The following is an 18,975-nucleotide window of genomic DNA, read 5'->3' as shown; positions in this document are numbered from 1 at the left end:
ATAACTGGAGGAAAACAGGCATCCATGAAAGTGTATTTAAGAAGAGACCATCACTTGAAAGAGCAGAATACTAGAAGAAAAATCAAGATAGTTAAATTCAAATGAAAATATATATAATGTGAAGAGAAAGTACAGTAGATAGTCAGGGCTTATTATTATCTTTATCTCAATATGATTATAATCACACCACCACTTTATACATATTATCTGTTATTTGTGAGACAAAAGGGACTAGTATTAATCTATACCATGAAAGCTTTTTATTACAGTGAGTGAAAGAATTTTTGTGAAATCGCTAGGAAATCAAAGTATTAAATAACTTGTTTTATTTACGAAAATATCCCCAACATCACCAAAGGATAGGTGTTGTGTGGGCACAGTAAGATCATTGTAGCCTTATGATCAGTGGAGGACTCAAAAGTAACCCAGCTCAGTAAACTGCAGCAGAGTTACAGACCCTCAGGAGTAAATTACAGGCTTGTGTTTCAATTGAGACATTAAATGGTTTATATGACATAAAATAATAGACCCCTGGGAAGGCGCTATGGGCTGGAATTACAATCAGGCCGATTTAGGTTAGATCATGACCCACAGCTTTAAGATTAGATTACAATAGGCAGTTCCATCCAGAGTGCTTTTAAACATATATATGCATGTATTTCACCAATCCTGGGGGATGCAGCAGTAAATATGAAAGAAAAATTCAAGACAAAAGGATCAAGTACAAGGAAAAAAAGGAAGCAAAAATTCACCAAACACAGAAACTGAAGCAAAGATATGAGAACAAATTTTAAAAAAGGGATTCTTAGTGTACAGGGACAGCTATTTTATGCACATTTTAAATGCCAATGCATTATAGGTTCAGAATAGTATCGCTTCAGAAATTCCGAATTTGCATACACTATTCATTTGGATAATACATGCATCCAAAATACAAAACTATTACCTTGTTGTCACCTCCGGAAACGGCCAAGATGTTCCCAGTGATGGACCAGCTGACGTGCCACACTACATCATTGAATTTGTGCAAGAGTTTGTGTGTCCATGTATTCCCAGTAGGGTCCTCACAAATCCAGATAAAAACTCGGCCATCCTGTGGAACCGGAGGTTAGTCATTGAATCATACACCAAGTTACATCACTGTAGCAATTTCAACATAACAGAACACCTCCGAAAGCATTATAAAGCAAAACTTGACGTCAAGTCACCGAAGGTGAGGTAAAGTAAAGCTTGATCAAAGAGGAAGGTTTTAAGGTATTTCTTACTGAAGGAAAGATAGGCGGAGAAGTTGAGGAAGGGAATTCCAAGGTTTAAGGAATTGAAAGCTGGTGGCACAGATGGCGACTGTGGAGTGATTAACAATCAAAGATGGGCAGGAGGCCTGAAGCAGAGAAGCACAGACATTTTGTACGATGGGACATTAAAATAGAAAGGGAAGGAAGGGAGAGATGTTGGAGAACTTGAAACAAAAATGAGCTTTAAAATGAAATAATTGCATAACCAGGAGCCAATGTGGATTGGTCAGGGATGATGGGTGAAATGACTTGCTGCGATTCAGAACACAGGCAGTTTGTTGAATTTTGGATGGTCTCAAGTTTACAACGTGTAGCATATGGGAAGTCAACCAGGAGTTCATGCAATATTCATGACCAGATTGAGCAAAGATGTAGATTCCAGCAAAACAACTGTAAAAACACCGAGTTCATCCGCATTCCCTGTACTCAGTACATCAAACCACCACAAGATGTGGAGTTAAAAACAAAATGTAACCTTTTCCTTGTTAATCACACAGGTAGCAAAGAATGGTTTTACAATCTAAGATCTGAACATATAAATCTAAATCAGAAAGGTGATCAGGGTTTCAGTTTCCTGCTGGCAAGCTGAAGTATTATAGGTGAAAATCTCATATTTACCAGAAAAAGTGACACCTACATCTCACTCACTACATTTACAGTTCCCAGCAGAGTCCTTTATTTGCATATAAAGCCTGATATGGTGACTTCTTAATCTTATTTGAGAGCTGCAGTTTTTAAATTGAAGGCTCCAGACCTCTGCTACTTGGCAAACTGAGGGCAGTAAAGCAGTGGAACCCCAGCGCTTGCAAACTCTCTCTCCTGAGCCCCACACACTATCCCTGACTTGCAAGTATTATGCTGCCCTTTCACTGTGGCGGAGTCAAAATCCTGGGATGCTCTTCCCAACAATGCTGTACATGTACCTCCGCCACAACCGCTCCAGCATCACCCCTCCATGGTAATTAAAGATGAGCAGGAAATGCTGGGTGAGCCATTGTTGTCCACATCACTTGAAATAATTTTTCAAAATAAAAATAACTTCATCCTCTTTATAACTGAAAATTACCAACATGTTAGGAACTAGTCATATGTGGCTAATTGGGTACCCAGATGCTGCTGATTCAGAAACGATAACTTAGTGGTAGATATTGTTTTCATTCATGTTGTTTCCACACTCATTTATGTGGTGATGCATGCAAGGCCATGTGTATATTTGTCGATCAAATAATATTAAAATCAAAGCGAGAGCTTTTCTTGATTATTAATTACTTTACAAATTGATGTTTATTCAGTAAATACAGACATGGAATATATTTACCTGCTGTGCAAATTTGTACAGGCATTTTATGCAGATGAGTATTGCATGCGGAAAATTAGCTATTTGGATAACATAGCTTTTTCAGTGCCACACTCTTTGACTCTTTTCTATCACACCAGCCTAGATGGCATGCACAGGTTGTCCTACTAGCAAGGCAACACTTGTTCTGCAATACAGGACTGCTTCACCATTGAAATAGGGTGTTGAACTATCTAAGTTTTGCTGAAAAACATCCTAAGAGTGTGACTTCTTAGCCCCTACCATTTTGTGGTGCGAAGCTTCAGAGGGCTTGTACATGAAATAATCAGTGCTCTCAATGCAATTCCTCACTTGAAGAAAAGATGCCCTGTCGTTCTGAACCTTTCTGTATTATTTGTGATCAGAGAGGAGTGTCAGCAAAAAAAAAGCAGCACAGAACTGCACACAGTTCCAATAACATGCACTATGTTCACTTTGGTTATTTCCCACATTCCTCCCCAAATAAAACACAGCAGGCCTTAACTCACCACACCTATAAATCCCTGTCAACCTGTGCTGAAGGTGCACAGATTCACTTCAGTCTGCACATATATCCCTCATGCACAGTACTTACCTGGGAGCAGCTGGCAATGGTGCTTGTGGGAAGTCCAATCGATGGAGCCCAGGCAACATCCCGAACCCAGTCGCTGTGGGCTTCAAGCTTTTGATCCTCTTTCCACTGACCGTCCTCTTCTCTGCAGAAGACAAAAAGAATCAAGTAGGACAAAACATTTTTTTTTCCTTAAATTTCAAAGGAGAAAGCTCAAATCAAAAGTGCAAAACATTGGTGATTGTAATTTTCTCAATGAATATGTGGAATGTCCAAAATAAATTTCAAATATCGATAGTCACAAGTGAGGTGCCAGAAGACTGGAGGTTGGCTAACGTGGTGCTACTGTTTAAGAAGGGTGGGAAGGACAAGCCAGGGAACTATAGACCAGTAAGCCTGACCTCGGTGATGGTCAGGTTGTTGGATCGGATCCTGAGAGACAGGATGTACGTGTACTTGGAAAAGCAGGGACTGATTAGGGATAGTCAACATGGCTTTGTGCATGGGAAATCATGTCTCACAAACTTGATTGAGTTTTCTGAAGAAGTAACAAAGAGGATTGATGAGGGCAGAGTGGTAGATGTGAGCTATACGTAATGTGTTCAACAAGGTTCCCCATAGGAGACTGATTAGCAAGGTTAGATCTCACGGAATACAGGGAGAACCACCCACTTGGATACAGAACTGGTTCAAAGGTAGAAGACAGAGGGTGGTGGTGGAGGATTGTTTTTCGGACTGGAGGCCCGTGACCAGTGGAGTACCACAAGGATCGGTGCTGGGCCCTCTACTTTTTGTCATCTACAGTTTGCAGATGACACCAAAATTGGAGGTGTGGTGGACAGCGAAGAAGGTTACCTCAGATTACAACAAGATGTTGATCAGATGGGCCAACGGGCTGGGATGTGGCAAATGGAGTTGAATTCAGATAAATGCGAGATGCTGCATTTTGGGAAAGCAAATCTTAGCGGGACTCATACACTTAATGGTAATGTCCTAGAGAGTGTTGCTGAACAGAGACCTTGGAGTGCAGGTTCATAGCTCCTTGAAAGTAGAGTCACAGGTAAATAAGGTAGTGAAGAAGGCGTTTGGTATGCTTTCCTTTATTGGTCAAAGTATTGAGTACAGGAGTTGGGAAGTTATGTTGCGGCTGTACAGAATATTCGTCAGGCCACTGTTGGAATATTGCGTGCAATTCTGGTCTTCTTCCTATTGGAAAGATGTTGTGAAACTTGAAAGGGTTCAGAAAAGATTTACAAGGATGCTGCCAATGTTGGAGGATTTGAGCTATAGGGAGAGACTGAACAGGCTGGGGCTGTTTTCACTGTGCATTTGATATTGTCAAACATCTCAAGGTGTCTCTCCATTATTGTAATCATAACAGTGGGACAGAGGAGGGACAATTCAGACATAACCAGAAACTTGGTCAAAGGGGTAAATTAATGATGGAGAGATTGGGGAGGGAACTCCAGAGTTTAGAGCCTGAACAGTTTGACTATCATCATGGCTGAACCACACCATCAGAAAGGTTACCATCAAGTATGTTTACCACATTGATTCCTGTTATGACAGAGGGAAGACTGCACTCAGGCCAACCCAGTTTGATAAAGTACAATTCACCGATAGTGAGGAGCTCTTAATCCATCACCTCAAGTTAGTGGCAGCATTACCATTACAACTGGGAGATTATCTTATCAAATCCAAAATGCTTTCTCCAGACACAACCCAAGTTTGGAAGGACAAAGTCAACAGCTGTGCTGCAGGACAGATAAATACTCCATGTGTCGATCATTGTCCAAAGTCCGACTTACATAAATAAAAGCAGAATTCTGTGGATGCTGGGAATGAGAAATAAAAAACAGAAAATGCAGGAGAAACTCAGCAGGTCTGGCAGCAGCTGTGGAGAGATAAAGCAGAGTTAATGTTTTGAGTCTAATTTGACTCTTCTCAAGAGTCATAGTGGCCATCGTTTACAGACTCAGAGTTTCTTCACCATCTTTTGATTAATTTCCAACTCTCAATATTTATTGACTGAAAATTTCTGAGAGAAATATTGATTAAAAAATGAAACTTTAAGCTCCACAGTATATCAGTCAGATTTATTAATGACTGGTAGTTAACCAGGGTGTGAACAAACATACAAATTAGAAGCCATTCAACCCCTCTAACCTGCCTGCCATTCGATAATGTATTGGCTGATCAGACTGTGGCTTCAATTCCACTTTTCTGCCTGCCCCATGATAAATTTGAACTCTGTTAATTAAACAAGGTAGCACTACATTGTGAGAGTCAACAGCAGTCAAGAAAAGGTCAGAAGGAGAGTGAGGGACAAATGGAAGGCTGAAGACGACATTGCAACACTGCACAGCATGAAAGCAAGCTTCTCTGTCTGACAGACCAGTGCCACATGGAATCCCATGGGTCTGATGACACTGACCTGACCCAATCCTCCCAGCCCCCTGCTGTGTCTCTCTTACACTAGCTGGCATTATACTAATGTAACACCCCAACTAGCAACACAGAACTAAACTAGAACAATCTTGTATACCGAGATAGATACAAAAATAAACAAACATGCTTTTACTTTGATCTACCCTGCATCAGCGAGTGTGGCATTGTGCCAGGTGGACCAGACAGACTCAACTTTGAACACAGCCTAAAAAAAAAACATGCTTCCAGCCACCTTACACCTATTCCTACCCCTATTTCTAGTCTTTGACAGCTTCTGTTCAACACCTTCTTGACTCAATTTAGGTCCTGCAGAATAATACATCACTCATTTATTAGGTGTTATGGCTATGAGGTAATATCTTCTGTACTTGAGTTAACTAATAATGTATTTTCGCCTCACATAGAAACAGAATTAAAATAATTCATCAATATCTTCAATTAACAATCCTTCATCGATCTTAAAGAGGCAACTTACAAGGACAGCACTGATTCCCCCTTTCCTCAAATCCATGTAGCAGCTCCTGGATTTATGCAACCTTAAGCTAGAGATTCCACATACATTTTCAAGAATTTGATCACCTCAGTGATTTAATGTTTCTTGGCTTCCAGTTGGTTGAAGACAGGCTTGAACCCATCCTCACTCCTTTCCAGCCTCCTCCTTTGACCCTCTTTGTAGCCTCCTCTTTCCATTGTGCGGCCTCTGTGCAGCCTGCTCCTTTCTCCCACCTCTATTTTTCCTTCCAACTCCTGCCCTGCCACCTCTTGCAGCTACCAGCTTTCTTTCACCACCTCCCATTGTAACTTCCTCCTTTCTCAGCCCCATTCTCTCCGCCTGCAGCTGATGGCAGCAATCCCAGGGACCCAGTTTCTGATATAAAGAAAACCAACTCGAGGACCAGAGCCGACTCAATGCACCCCCAAAGCGTGGATCCAGCATAACGCATGGGAGGTGCTCTTAGACTGGTCAAATCTTATTCAGTAAGTTAAATGAAAATAAATAGCACTCCATAGACTTAATCTTTTACCTTTTTAAATCTTAAGTCTTGTTCCTAATAATGCCTGTGTTTATGGCTCAGTTGTGCAGTATTATCTGTTTTGCTGATCTTTCTTTTATGTTCCTTCAACAACCATCCCTCCCTCCCACTCCCATCTCATTAACAGAATGTCCTTTCATTGCCAGTCTCCATCTCAGGAGGGAACCACCATCCAAAGTGAGCAGAATGACCAAAACGTACTTCCATATCTTGACCAGATTGTCACAGCCTCCTGACACAAATCGCTTGACATAGTTTGGCTTCTGCCCTGAAGGCTGGTCCACAAGACTGCCAGGTATAACTGCTGGAGCCCAACTGACAGCATTACAACCGATCTGTAATGGGAGAAAGAAACAGAGAGAAATTGACATTGTGTGAGCTTGCGCATCCTCTTCCTATCCAACAACTTCACTCAAGGCCCAACATTGAAAGTACAGGCTTCGCATAGTCACCCACAATTCTAGGCTGAACGTAAACGGACGCACAGTTCCCCTCTCAATACTCCTGGAGAAAACATTAATATTGTCACTGACAAAGTTACTGACATTGACTTTATGCACGTAAATATATTACCAGTTATCACATTTTGCTGCTAAAGTAACCATACTTTTCTCCAGAAACTGCTGTGATCTTGATCAGAGGTTTTGCTGTGGTTTTTAAGAGTAACTGAGTATTTTTTTCCCCGTAAAATGGATTGTTTGTTTTAAAACATGTGATTTGAGACTGTGCTGCCTATAACTCATCAACTGATGTCAGTGTTAACAGTCACTCCAAAAATAAATGCTTCTTACCGTGTGCGCGTTGCTGATTTTCTTCATTTCCCACTGACCGTCGCCGGAATATGAAAGCACCGAGATTGCACCATCAGAGCTACCACAGACAAGGATCAATCCAAACTCATGAGGTGCCCAGCACAACGAGTTGACTGGAACAAGAAAACCATAACATCTCAGTTCTATATCATGCTCCTTTAACTTTACAACAGTGGCTTTTTACAAGATCAAAAGCATAAAGCATCCATGTAGTCACCAAGGGGAAATAACTATGTGGATATTGCTGGAAAAAGGCATATTTTGCTGATACTTTTTATCTTGAACACATCAGGTCAATTTGTAAGCATAATAATTTAAAGATTAACAACATTTTTTTGTACTGCATGAGCAGAGCATGCTGATGGGATGGCAAGGGCACTGTTTGGTACAGGTGTTGCCCTGCAGAATTCACCAATTAGATGGTGACTGATAGTTAAATTACCAAACCAGGTAGGCTCACTCTGACAGAGCAAGGTATTGTTCTGAGGAATGAACCAGAAAATGGCTGTTGCTGACTTTGCTTAGTTGAAATGGGTCTAACACATGTACATGCCGTTCTTGTTGAAAAGAACAGGGCTCTGTAAACTAGTCTATGTAGCTACTTACATCAGGGATTAACAGTGTACAAGTTATTAATATTAACCAGTTGGCTCCAAGACCTGATTCCTGTTCTCATCTACACTACCGTCTTCCATGTTGAATTATCAGAGTGACACAGGAACAAACATTCAGTTCTTCTTGCTTGTTGAACTACACTATTGGAACATGGCTGATCAAGATGTAACCTCCATTTACTCACCTTGGCTCCTAACTTTTAATATTCATAGGCAAGAAAAACAAATCTATCAATCTCTTTTTAATGGTAAGATCTAAGCCCTTTTTAGTTCCTGCAAGAAATTCTTTAATCATGGAGTCCATATCTGCTTCTGGAAACTTGAAATTTTAGTTAAACCGGTCTTGATTGCAATCTTGGTGTCAATGTGACCCAGAAGTAAGCATGTAACTACCCAACCACGCTATCATTAAGATTAAGATCATTAACAAACAATCAATTTTTCAATGTATAATTTCAGTTACATCACACTGTAAATTTTTGCTATAAATTCTGTGTTAGGATTGAGCTCTCCACTACCATATGATGAAGGTGCGTCGCTCCGAAAGCTAGTGTGCTTCCAATTAAACCTGTTAGACTATAACCTGGTGTTGTGTGATTTTTAACATCATTAAGATCAGCTACTTCCAACACTGTAGCAGCAACCGATACTGCCCTGCAGAGCGCTTTTGCTGTTGACACGCTCATCTATTCCTGTCATCTTTCAAGCCAACTATCCTAATACATCTTTTGCCCTCAAATTTAAGCTCCTCCAAAACTTTGCACCTACTCAATGCAACATTTTGATTTTAAAATTGACATGATTGCTTTCAAATCCCTCCCATGGCCTTGTCCCTCTCAAGTTCTGTTACCCCCTCCAGGTCTACATTCACTCCCTCAGTTTTTGCCTCTGGTACTTCTTGATTTTACTTGCCCCACCATTGGCAGGGGTGGCTTCAGCCACCATGGCTCTCATCTCCGGAATTTCCTTCCCAAACCTCCACTCCCTTTCACCTTTTAAGGTGCTCCCTAAATCTGTGTCTTTGGCCAAACTTTTAACCACCTAATTTCATCCTTACACAACCCATTTCAGAGCCATTCGTGAAACTGTCCCCTCTTCCCTGGACTCTGCTTCAAAGGACTTCTGGATCATAGTGGCAAGAGTGTTCCCTAATCCAGCTGAACAGTCAAACAACAAGAATGCAGTTACTCACACTTCAACTGGAGCTGTGATTGACTACAAGCAATTTACTTAAGTTGTAAAGTGTCAATTGTTAAGCCATTGGAAGCCAGAAAGCATTGTGGGCGGCACGGTGGCACAGTGGTTATCACTGCTGCCTCACAGCGCCTGTAGACCCGGGTTCAATTCCCGACTCAGGCGACTGACTGTGTGGAGTTTGCACGTTCTCCCCGTGTCTGCGTGGGTTTCCTCCGGGTGCTCCGGTTTCCTCCCACAGTCACAAAGATGTGCGGGTCAGGTGAATTGGCCATGCTAAATTGCCCATAGTGTTAGGTAAGGGGTAAATGTAGGGGTATGGGTGGGTTGCGCTTCGGCGGGTCGGTGTGGACTTGTTGGGCCGAAGGGCCTGTTTCCACACTGTAAGTCTAATCTAATCAAAGTCTAATCTAATCAAGATATTGTCCTGGAGCATCAACTCTCCAGCTCCTCGATCCTTCATATGCATGCTGATTTGTGGATTTCAAACACACCACCAACCCCAAACCCATACCTCACTTACTTCCTTAAATGTTACCCTTGGATTGACCGAGATCTGCAGCTGAGTGCTAGGGTCTGACTGTCAGCTGTGGAGGTTACCCTACCATTCACCCCATTCGTGTAGAAAGCTGACCCAGAAGAAAGTCACTTGGACCATCATGATAGTGCTGGAATTTACTGTGCTTTTCCTCCTGCACATCCCTCACCCTTGAGTACCTGCCCAAATCTCTTGTGTAAGGGATTGGATTGGATTGTTTTTAGGATTATAAATTGAAATGAGGCTGGATTGAAATGCCAGGAGTTTTGCACCTTGAAGACCAAGTGCAGCACATCTTTAGCTATGCAGTGCAACGTTACTTTTTGCAGCGGTGAGGGAGAGAATTTGAAATGGGGCAGCACCAAGAGGTGAAAATGTGTTGCTGGAAAAGCGCAGCAGGTCAAGCAGCATCCAAGGAACAGGGAATTCCACGTTTCGGGCATAAGCTCTTCATCAGGAACGGGCATAAGCCCTCCTGATGAAGGGCTTATGCCCGATACGTGGAATTTCCTGTTCCTTGGATGCTGCCTGACCTGCTGCGCTTTTCCAGCAACACATTTTCAGCTCTGATCTCCAGCATCTGCAGTCCTCACTTTCTCCTCGAAGATTCAGCACCAAGAGGCTTTTGAGTTGGGAAAATTCTATCTGCTGACAGCCCTCTTGTTACAAAGCTGCAGGGGAGTAGAAAACATCTAGAGCCTGCAAACTGAAAGCATCTACCTCTTCCTCTGTGTGTGGAAAACCAGCATAGCTTAAAATAAATAATTCTAACCAGAAAACAAAACCTAGGTCTGCCTAAGTGAAGAGTGACCACTGCTTCAGTGGTCATATCATCAGTGCTCAGCTTTAAGGTGAGCTCTGTGGGACAATGTAAACATCCTTGAGATCTAGTCTTTAATCTTTCGTATTTTGTTTGTTTATATATTTTTTTTCCACATATAGTATGTGTCCAACCACCTGAGTACGTAGGTATTTTGAAATTTTGGAGAGGCATATCTTAAGTGCATCGTAGTAGATTAAAATTCTTTTCTTTTCTCTGCCTTTTGTCAAATATGTAACAATAAATAGTGTTATTTTCTATAATGCAGAACTCTGGTGCAAATTGCTTTTGTCCCGAATGGCATTCAGTCAGGCAAATTGCTCACCTTGGTGGTCTAATTAGAATTTCATCCATTTTCTGATGGCTTGTGGAACAGTAGGGTATGATTGTCAGTGCATTCTTCCTAATTGGGCCATAACACTTTCAAAAATGATTTATGAAATCAGCTTCGAGTGTCTTTTCAGGTGGAACACTCCAGAGCCTGTCAAACCTCAGTGAAAACAGTTCCCATCTGCCCACTTGTCCTTTTGACAATGACTCTTAATGCTGGAGCTCTAATGATTGACTCACTCAACTCAGATTTTTTTTAATCTGCTCAATCAGAATCATCCTCATCTTGAAAATTCTATTTAGTTAGTTTTTGAGCTATGCTCCAAAATGAACAGTAATAACTTTTCCAACCATCCCTCGCATTCCTGCTGCTATCTTTGGCAGTTCTCTCTGTACTCTTACTAAAACCTTTAGGACAAAAATAAAAGTGTGGGACCAATGATAATTTCTTATTCAAAAATCAGGGACAGGCATAATAGGTTAAATGGTCACTTCCTGTGCTGTACGTTTTATGATCTCAAAGGCGTTTACAATTTTGGCATCACCCTTAATGGCATCTCTCAAGATGGCTCAAGAAGGAATTATAAAAGCAAAATACTGCAGATGTTGGAAATCAGGAACAAACAGAGAATACTGGAGAAACTCAGCAGATCTGGCAGCATTAGTGGAGACAGTAAACATAGTTAATGTTGAGTCCAGGAGGACTTCTTCTGAACTGAATAAATTCTGAAGTCATACTAAACTTGAAATGTTAACTTCTCTCCATAGATACTGCCAGACCTGCTGAGTTTCGCTAGCACTGTGTGTTTGTTTCAAGTAGTAATTACTTGGTTTTGCTTCACCACCAGCTTTCTGAATATGAAGCAAAATGCTCATTGTCAGTTAAAAATGTGGATAATGTTCTCTTGTAATTATTTTGTCCCTCTAAAGAGAACTGGTTTAGTTTGCTTTGCCTCTTCCAAAAATCAGAATATCTGTCTTGGATACCCCAGGCGCAATCCTCTTCACTGACATTCATACTTTTCAGAAAAGCATAGGAATGACAAGACATAATGTAGCGGGCTTATGCTTTCTGACATAATCATTCCTCTTGGTCAATATGCTAAGTGAAAGTGAGGTCTGCAGATGCTGGAGATCAGAGCTGAAAAATGTGTTGCTGGAAAAACGTAGCAGGTCAGGCAGCATCCAAAGAGCAGGAGGGCTCCTGAAGAAGGGCTCATGCCCGAAACATCGATTCTCCTGCTCTTTGGATGCTGCCTGACCTGCTGCGCTTTTCCAGCAACACATTTTTCAGCTCAATATGCTAAGTATCAATGTAAATACAATAAACATGTTGCTTATCTTTGGACCTGCTTTGATTAAGCTTGCAAAGATAAATTAGAACTAACAAAAATGATCTATGTCAATTGTTCACTATGTAAATGGCTAAATCCTAGGAAACAGAGGTTAAAAGAGACAGTTAGAAAGGAGAAAGGAACTAGGGAGGAATTTTATCGGCTGGAAACGTTAGGCTAACTGTAGCAAGATAAGTCACTGATATGCAGACTATAAATGGATTAGGAACAACTTGATGGTTTTTTGGACAGAAAAAGTGTCATGAATGTTTACAGTACGATCATCCTCCAAAGAAACATTTCCTTTGATCTTGATCCTAAAAAGACTTTTGTTCTATTACATCATGTTCGACCCAACTCATTCTGTTGAAGAATCAATGACCATTTTTCGAAAAGTAAAATACTGCAGGTGCTGGAAATTTGAAATAAAAGCAGTGAATGCTAAAAATACTCGGCAGATCTTACAGTAACCATGAAGAGCAAAACAGAGTTAACATTTCTGGTCATTTAAATGAGAACTTTCCACTTGCACACCACGCTGTGTCATAAGCAGGCTCCTTGGGGCAGATTTCTACTGACACAGAAGAAGTTATTTTGAGATGTACAAGTCTTGGCAAACTCCCTTCCAGCTGAGATTAAATGCCTGAGTGCAGTCTCATGTTTCAGCAGAAGTACGTAGTTTTTTTTAAGAACAATGTTTCCTTGGAATAGTGCCTTTGCTTTTGGGCAGTATCAGCATTGAACACTTCGTTCAGGTCAATATTGTTAGGTGAATAAAACTTCCTGTATACTGATTATTTATTGTTCATTGGTCTATGTTCCTCTACTTGGCTTGTACTTGGACAGGTTTTCACAACTCAACAATTGTGCTATTTTTCCAATTTCCACGCGGGCAAACCTGTTATGGAGCTTTCAGTCTAACAATAATACGCAATCTTGCTGCTTCAATTGAACTCTTTACGCAAAACCATAACAGAGCACATTACTCAGCCTTTTCACTGCATTGTGTGTACAGTTATGCATTATAAATATGATGCTACAAATGCATCACTGAACAGGCACAGGACTATCTAAGGAGGCAACAAATCCTGGGAACTAATAACATATATATGAGGAAAGGTTGCGGTACTGAGGCAGAATTTCTGGATCTAAGAAAAAGATTGAAGAACGGGATCTCAAATGGGACGAGTCTATGGATTACTCCCAGAGTGTCACATGCAGGTGAGCACACAACAGGAAGATAACGCAAGTGAAAAAATTTGTTGTTAACACTGGTGCAGGAGGGAGTATTCAGATTTCTGGGACATTGGGACTGCTTTGGACAGGGAGAACTTGTGTACAAGCCAATAAGAGGGACATGACAAAGGTATGTTTAATGTCCTTGCAAAGGTTAGATGGTACCATGGAGAGGTTCTAAACTAACTTGGCAGGGACAGGAGCATCAGGAAACAGAGGTAGGGAGCAAAGGTACATATAAACCTTGGAAGGCCAAAGAGTAACGGGACAAACAACAGTGTTAAAAAGAACAGAAATTAGATGGAGGAAAAAGCAAAGCCAACTAGCATAGCATTGGAATGCATGTTGTGAGCAGAATTTGTCCAATGAAACAGAGGCAAATTATAGAGACCTGGCTGGATTTCAAACTAAATATTCCAGGCAATAATGTAATTATGAGCAAAGGACAGGAGAGGCAGTAGTGTTGAAGGAGGATAACATGACATTTTCACAGGGCAATGATACTTTAGAGGATTCAAACATTGAAACTCCTTCATTTGAGTTAAAAGACAGAAAAGGAGTTGCCCACATTGCAGGCGATTGGAATTCCAGTTGGGATTGATGACTTGTCATAGGGACAGGGATAGGAGACTGCCCAGTTTTCTCCCCCTCTAACCTAGAGAGGCAACAATTGGTGCCACAACACTTGCAGTGCTGCACCATCAGGAGAGCTCTGCTGACACCATCAAAACACCCAGTTGATGATTTCCACTTTAACCCCATTTTAAAGACTGCCTCAATTTGTAGGAAGTCCACATCCCAATGCAGTTAAAACAGCAGCTTATTTCTTATGGGCTGTAAGGAACTACCTATGTCAGCTTCAACATAACAGAACAAATCCAACTCCCTTCTCCAGGATAAGCCAACTTAGCAAAAAACTTACACTACCTCACCAGTCTCATACAAAAAAGGAGTAGGAAATGTGCCCAGGGCATTTGCCAATCCTATCTTTACTCGATATCACCAACAACTGCAAACATCAAATCTGGTAAAATTTCACTGGTTAGTTTATGCTGGATTGCTCAATCAGCCAACAAAAACAAAATCCAGCTACCTGAATGGATGTTTGAATCTTAAGAGAAGCTCTGTAGTCCAGGTGTACAAACTTGATGCACTGCTAAGTCAGAGAAAAAAAAATTAAGAAACCTTTAGGAAAGTACTATCATCCATGATCTGCACATCGTAGAATCCTTACCAGAAGAATCATGTCCTGTGTATTCATACATCTTGTCCCAAGTTCCATTCTCCTCCTTCCAGATGATGATCTTCCGGTCGTAGGAACAGGATGCCAAGATGTTGCCATACATTGGGTGAGCCCATGCCACCTGCCAGACAGGACCTTCATGGCTGAAGTAAGGAGATAGTTAAGTAAGTAACTGATCCACTTTTCTGATTTATAATGCATGGTAAACTACCTGCTTTATGGTGAGTAGGTGCTTAAGCTTATTACGGCTCCCACGCACAGATCAAGAAGCAGCAAGACCAATGGGGATTTCAGAACATTTCCACACCACCCCCCCAACAGCAATTATCAGCAAGGGTTGGGTCATCTTTCAAAACTGCCAGACCCACTAGCCCGTGAAAAGAATTCAGTCCAAATTTTAGCCCTGTGATTTAAATCAGGTAATAGTGGTACCTAACATTGTTGCAGAGTGGGGACTGGAATGGAGAAGAGTCCAAAATATGTTCTAAAAAAAAAGTCCAATTGTGCCATAAGTCACTATCACAATGAGGCATGAGACAGACTTGCTTCAAGAGTCAGCCAGCTGACAAGGACTCTGACTTCAATCAAATGAAAACTGGACACCTATCACTGTACCAGACATTGCCACACAGCTTGGGGAAACATCTTGTGACCGCCAGGTGTGTATTCACTTAGCGTGAAATAAGTATTTGGTCTATTCATAATTGGGGCAGCAAGAAGAAGGTGGAATTAGAAGAGTTTATTCTCATAAAATGGAGAGGTTGCACACTGCAATTGTCACCAGTTTATGGCCCGAAGAGCTGCGTTTCAGTGATTCAGAGTTGGAAGACACCCACTCCACTGGCCTTTTTGCTGAGCCCATCCACCAGCTGCTCACACTGAAATGATGGAACTCAAGTGACAACAGCATCAGATGGTATCTTGTTTATGCCAATTATTCCACCTGACATTTAATAAAAAATAAGCCAGGACAGATACTGTTGGACGCTTGAGTGCAGGTCTGCTCAACTGGACTCCTTTTGCAGAAGGACTGTCTGACATTGCCCATAGTCTCACTGGAGATTGCGAGGCAAAGCTGTGATTAATATCTGAGCTCTGAAGAGGAGTCACCGCACTCAAAAATATTAACTCTGTTCTCTCCATAGATGCTGTCAGACCTGCTGGGTTTCTCCAGTAATTCCTGTTTTTGTGTATCTGTGATTAATATGTTTTGAAAAAGAAAGTGACTGTGCCCTTCAGTGGGGGGCATACAGCAGGAGAAGGAAAGACAGCTTCCAAGGGCACTGTCTGGTCTGCAGACCCAACAATGTGAACTAAGAATGGCAGAGGCAACCTGTCTAGTGGTATTATCAGTGATCTGTTAATCCAGGGATCCAGACAATGTTCTGAGTACCCAGGTTCAAATCTCACTAAGGCAAATGGTGGAATTTAAATTCAATAAAGTCTGGAACTAAGAGTCTAATGAAACCACGAATCCATTGTTAGTAAAGCCTATCTGGTTCACTGACATCTTTTAGGGAGGAAACTCCCATCTTTTCCTGGCCTGTATGTGACTCCAGACTCATAGCAGCGTGGTTGACTCTTAACTGCCCTCTGGGGAATTAGGGAATAAATGCTGGCCGAACCAGTGATGCCTTCATCCCATGAATAAAACAAAGAAATGTTCGTCAGTCAGGTGTTGATTGAAGCCAGAAACTGGACAGGCATTGTGAAATTTCAAATTTCATTCACCATAGTAACCCTAGGGATAGGACAAAGATCTAGTGATATAGCAAGGTTATAATGAATTGCCCAACTTCATGACTGTAAGAAGGTATAATTGGCTTTACTTGAGATCAATGATTTGTTATATTTGAGAGGCTTGTTGGGATTCTTCAAAGGCCATTAAGAGTTAGCCACAGAAGACGACCTATTTCCATCACTGTCACGTTGCCCGACTCATCTTATCTACTTCTGAAGTCCTCAACTTCAATAGTTCTCTCTATTCCATGGCACTCCTTGCTGACTCCCATATTTTACCTGTCATTAACTCAAGATTATCTGAAGTGGTGCTGTCTGTTGCCTTCCTCTCAAGTCTGGTTCACCATGACATAGAAAATCACTCTTTGTTCTTGCTAATTAACACTAATTCTCTGCTAAACAATGCCTCAATATTAAAATGCTCAATTTCTCTATGGCCTTGTCCCTACCCATCTTAGTAATTGCTCCACTTCTCTTTCCTCCTTCAACATGCAGAGGAACCTCGATTATTCAAATATAAATATTAATTACTAGAATTTTGGATTATCCGAAGATGATCTCAAGGTCCCGATAGAAACATTACATCAAAGAGGTGTTTCAACACTAATTGTGTCTTTTGTTTACAATGATTAAAAATGAACTACCTGGTTTACTGAAATGCTGCTGAGAACAGTCCTGGACATCGATAGGAGCCCAGGCACCGTCTCCAAATGACTGACTGCCCGCTCTCTCGCACTCACTCACTTCCCCCCCCCCCCCCTCCCCCCAACTTTCCCTGGAATTCTACACAGGGGAGTACCCAAAACCCCCTTCCCCAGATAATCTCTCCAACATTGTCCTGTACATGGCAAAGGTGGAACCTGTCAAAAGGTTGCAGTCAAAAGTTGTGTGTGTGTGTGTGTGTGTGCGCGCGCGCTATTTTGAGACTCACTCCCCAAAGGCAGCAGCAGTCTTCCTGTTGGTGTCCGGTCTGGCTGCCCCGGAGAGGGGGCGTGGGTTTGTACAGGCGGATGGGGGATGGGCTTCGACAGGGTCGGGGGGCTCGGACAGGTTTTGAGGCGCAGCATGAGGCTTCAGCAATGCTGCAGGTCCCTTACCCGCAAGTGTGTGCCTGCTCAGAAACAAACCCTGAGACAGAGAGAGGGAGTAAGGCAGGCAGAGCGAGGAAAAAGGAAAGTTTGGAAAACTCCGAGTCCCAGAGGAGAGGCACTGAATCAGTTAACCGAATAATTGATTAACTGAACGAAATAGTGCCTACCCATCTCATTCGGATGATCGAGATTCCTCTGTACTTCTTAAAACCAAACCTTTCACCAAATTTTTGGTCATCATCCCTCATGCAGCTTAATGTTGAATTTTGATTTATAACACTCTTACGAAGTACAGTGTTAAAGCAGTTAGTTAAATACTAGCTGTTATCATTGTGACTTGAGTTTAAGAGTAGTTTAATATATCCTGAATAAAGGGAAATGACCGGTATTTTGATCTTTCAGAGAAACAGTTTATTACTGAATGCTTTCACTAAAGCTGAAAACATCAGCGCTTTCAGGTGATGAAAGATTTCTTGCAAACCAAATCTTTCTACATACCCCCTCAGGTCCGCAATAAGGATCTGGCCTCCGTTTTTAACATCAAATATCTTCACAGATCGGTCAGAGGAGCAGGTTGCGAGACGGGTGCCATAGTAATCCATCTGTGCATCATGCTGCAGGAGCATAGGTGAGGAAAGCTTTTAGTAAACGTGTACGGTACGCTGTAACCACTCAAACTGCAGCAGTTGCTGTCAAAACCAACACTTCCATTAAGGATGCTAGAACCCAACAATCCTTTGCAGCAATCTTTACAGTTATTTGGATGGGCGCCCATCGGAAGCATCCAACCTAAACATAAAGTGATTATTTCAAGCCTGAGATCAAGGTTGGAGTTAGTGGATAAGCGCATCACTGCTTCCTTCATACACAGAGTTGTTTGTACGGAAACAGACTCTTCAGTCCAACTCATCTATGCTCACTAGATATTCTAAATTAATCTAGTCCCACTTGCCAGCATTTGGCCCATATCCCTCTAAACCTTTCCTAACCATATACCCAGCCAAATGCCTTTTAAATGTTGAAACTGTACCAGCCTCCACCAACTCTTCTGGCAGCTTGTTCCATACACACAGCACCCTGCTGTGGGAAGAAGTGGTCCCCTAGGTTCCTCTTAAATCTTTCCCCTCTCATCTTAAATCTAGTCTTGGGCTCCCCTGCTGTGGGGAAGAGACCTTGACTATTCAGCCTATCCATGCCCATCCTGATTTTATAAACTTCTATAAAGTGTGAAAAGCGTATCAAAGCTTTTAAGGGATTGGTTATTGACAGGAACTATATATGATGAAATGAAAGGCTAGGCAGTTATTGTTCACCTTTTCATCAATTCACTGTGGGGTACAGTTATACAGAATCTTCAGGC

At 41.7% G+C, this 18,975-nt stretch overlaps 1 protein-coding gene across 1 annotated transcript in view; it reads right to left on the bottom strand.

Annotated features, from left to right (window-relative positions):
* The window catches only part of sec13 (SEC13 homolog, nuclear pore and COPII coat complex component), a 43,317-nt gene that overhangs the window by 9,470 nt on the left and 14,872 nt on the right, over positions 1-18,975 (bottom strand). Inside the window, exons 3-8 of the mRNA XM_060835239.1 lie at positions 18,114-18,229; positions 14,776-14,927; positions 7,455-7,588; positions 6,865-6,998; positions 3,206-3,326; positions 947-1,093 (exon numbers count right to left, since the gene is read on the bottom strand). Of these exons, the coding sequence (XP_060691222.1) occupies positions 947-1,093; positions 3,206-3,326; positions 6,865-6,998; positions 7,455-7,588; positions 14,776-14,927; positions 18,114-18,229 (804 nt within the window). The remainder of the gene's footprint in view (positions 1-946; positions 1,094-3,205; positions 3,327-6,864; positions 6,999-7,454; positions 7,589-14,775; positions 14,928-18,113; positions 18,230-18,975) is intronic.

The sequence above is a fragment of the Hemiscyllium ocellatum genome, chromosome 14 (assembly GCF_020745735.1).
Source record: "Hemiscyllium ocellatum isolate sHemOce1 chromosome 14, sHemOce1.pat.X.cur, whole genome shotgun sequence".
In the NCBI taxonomy this organism is placed as follows: Eukaryota; Metazoa; Chordata; class Chondrichthyes; order Orectolobiformes; family Hemiscylliidae; genus Hemiscyllium; species Hemiscyllium ocellatum.
Note: the sequence above shows the minus strand (reverse complement) of the source record. Positions and strands in the feature narration are given on the sequence as shown.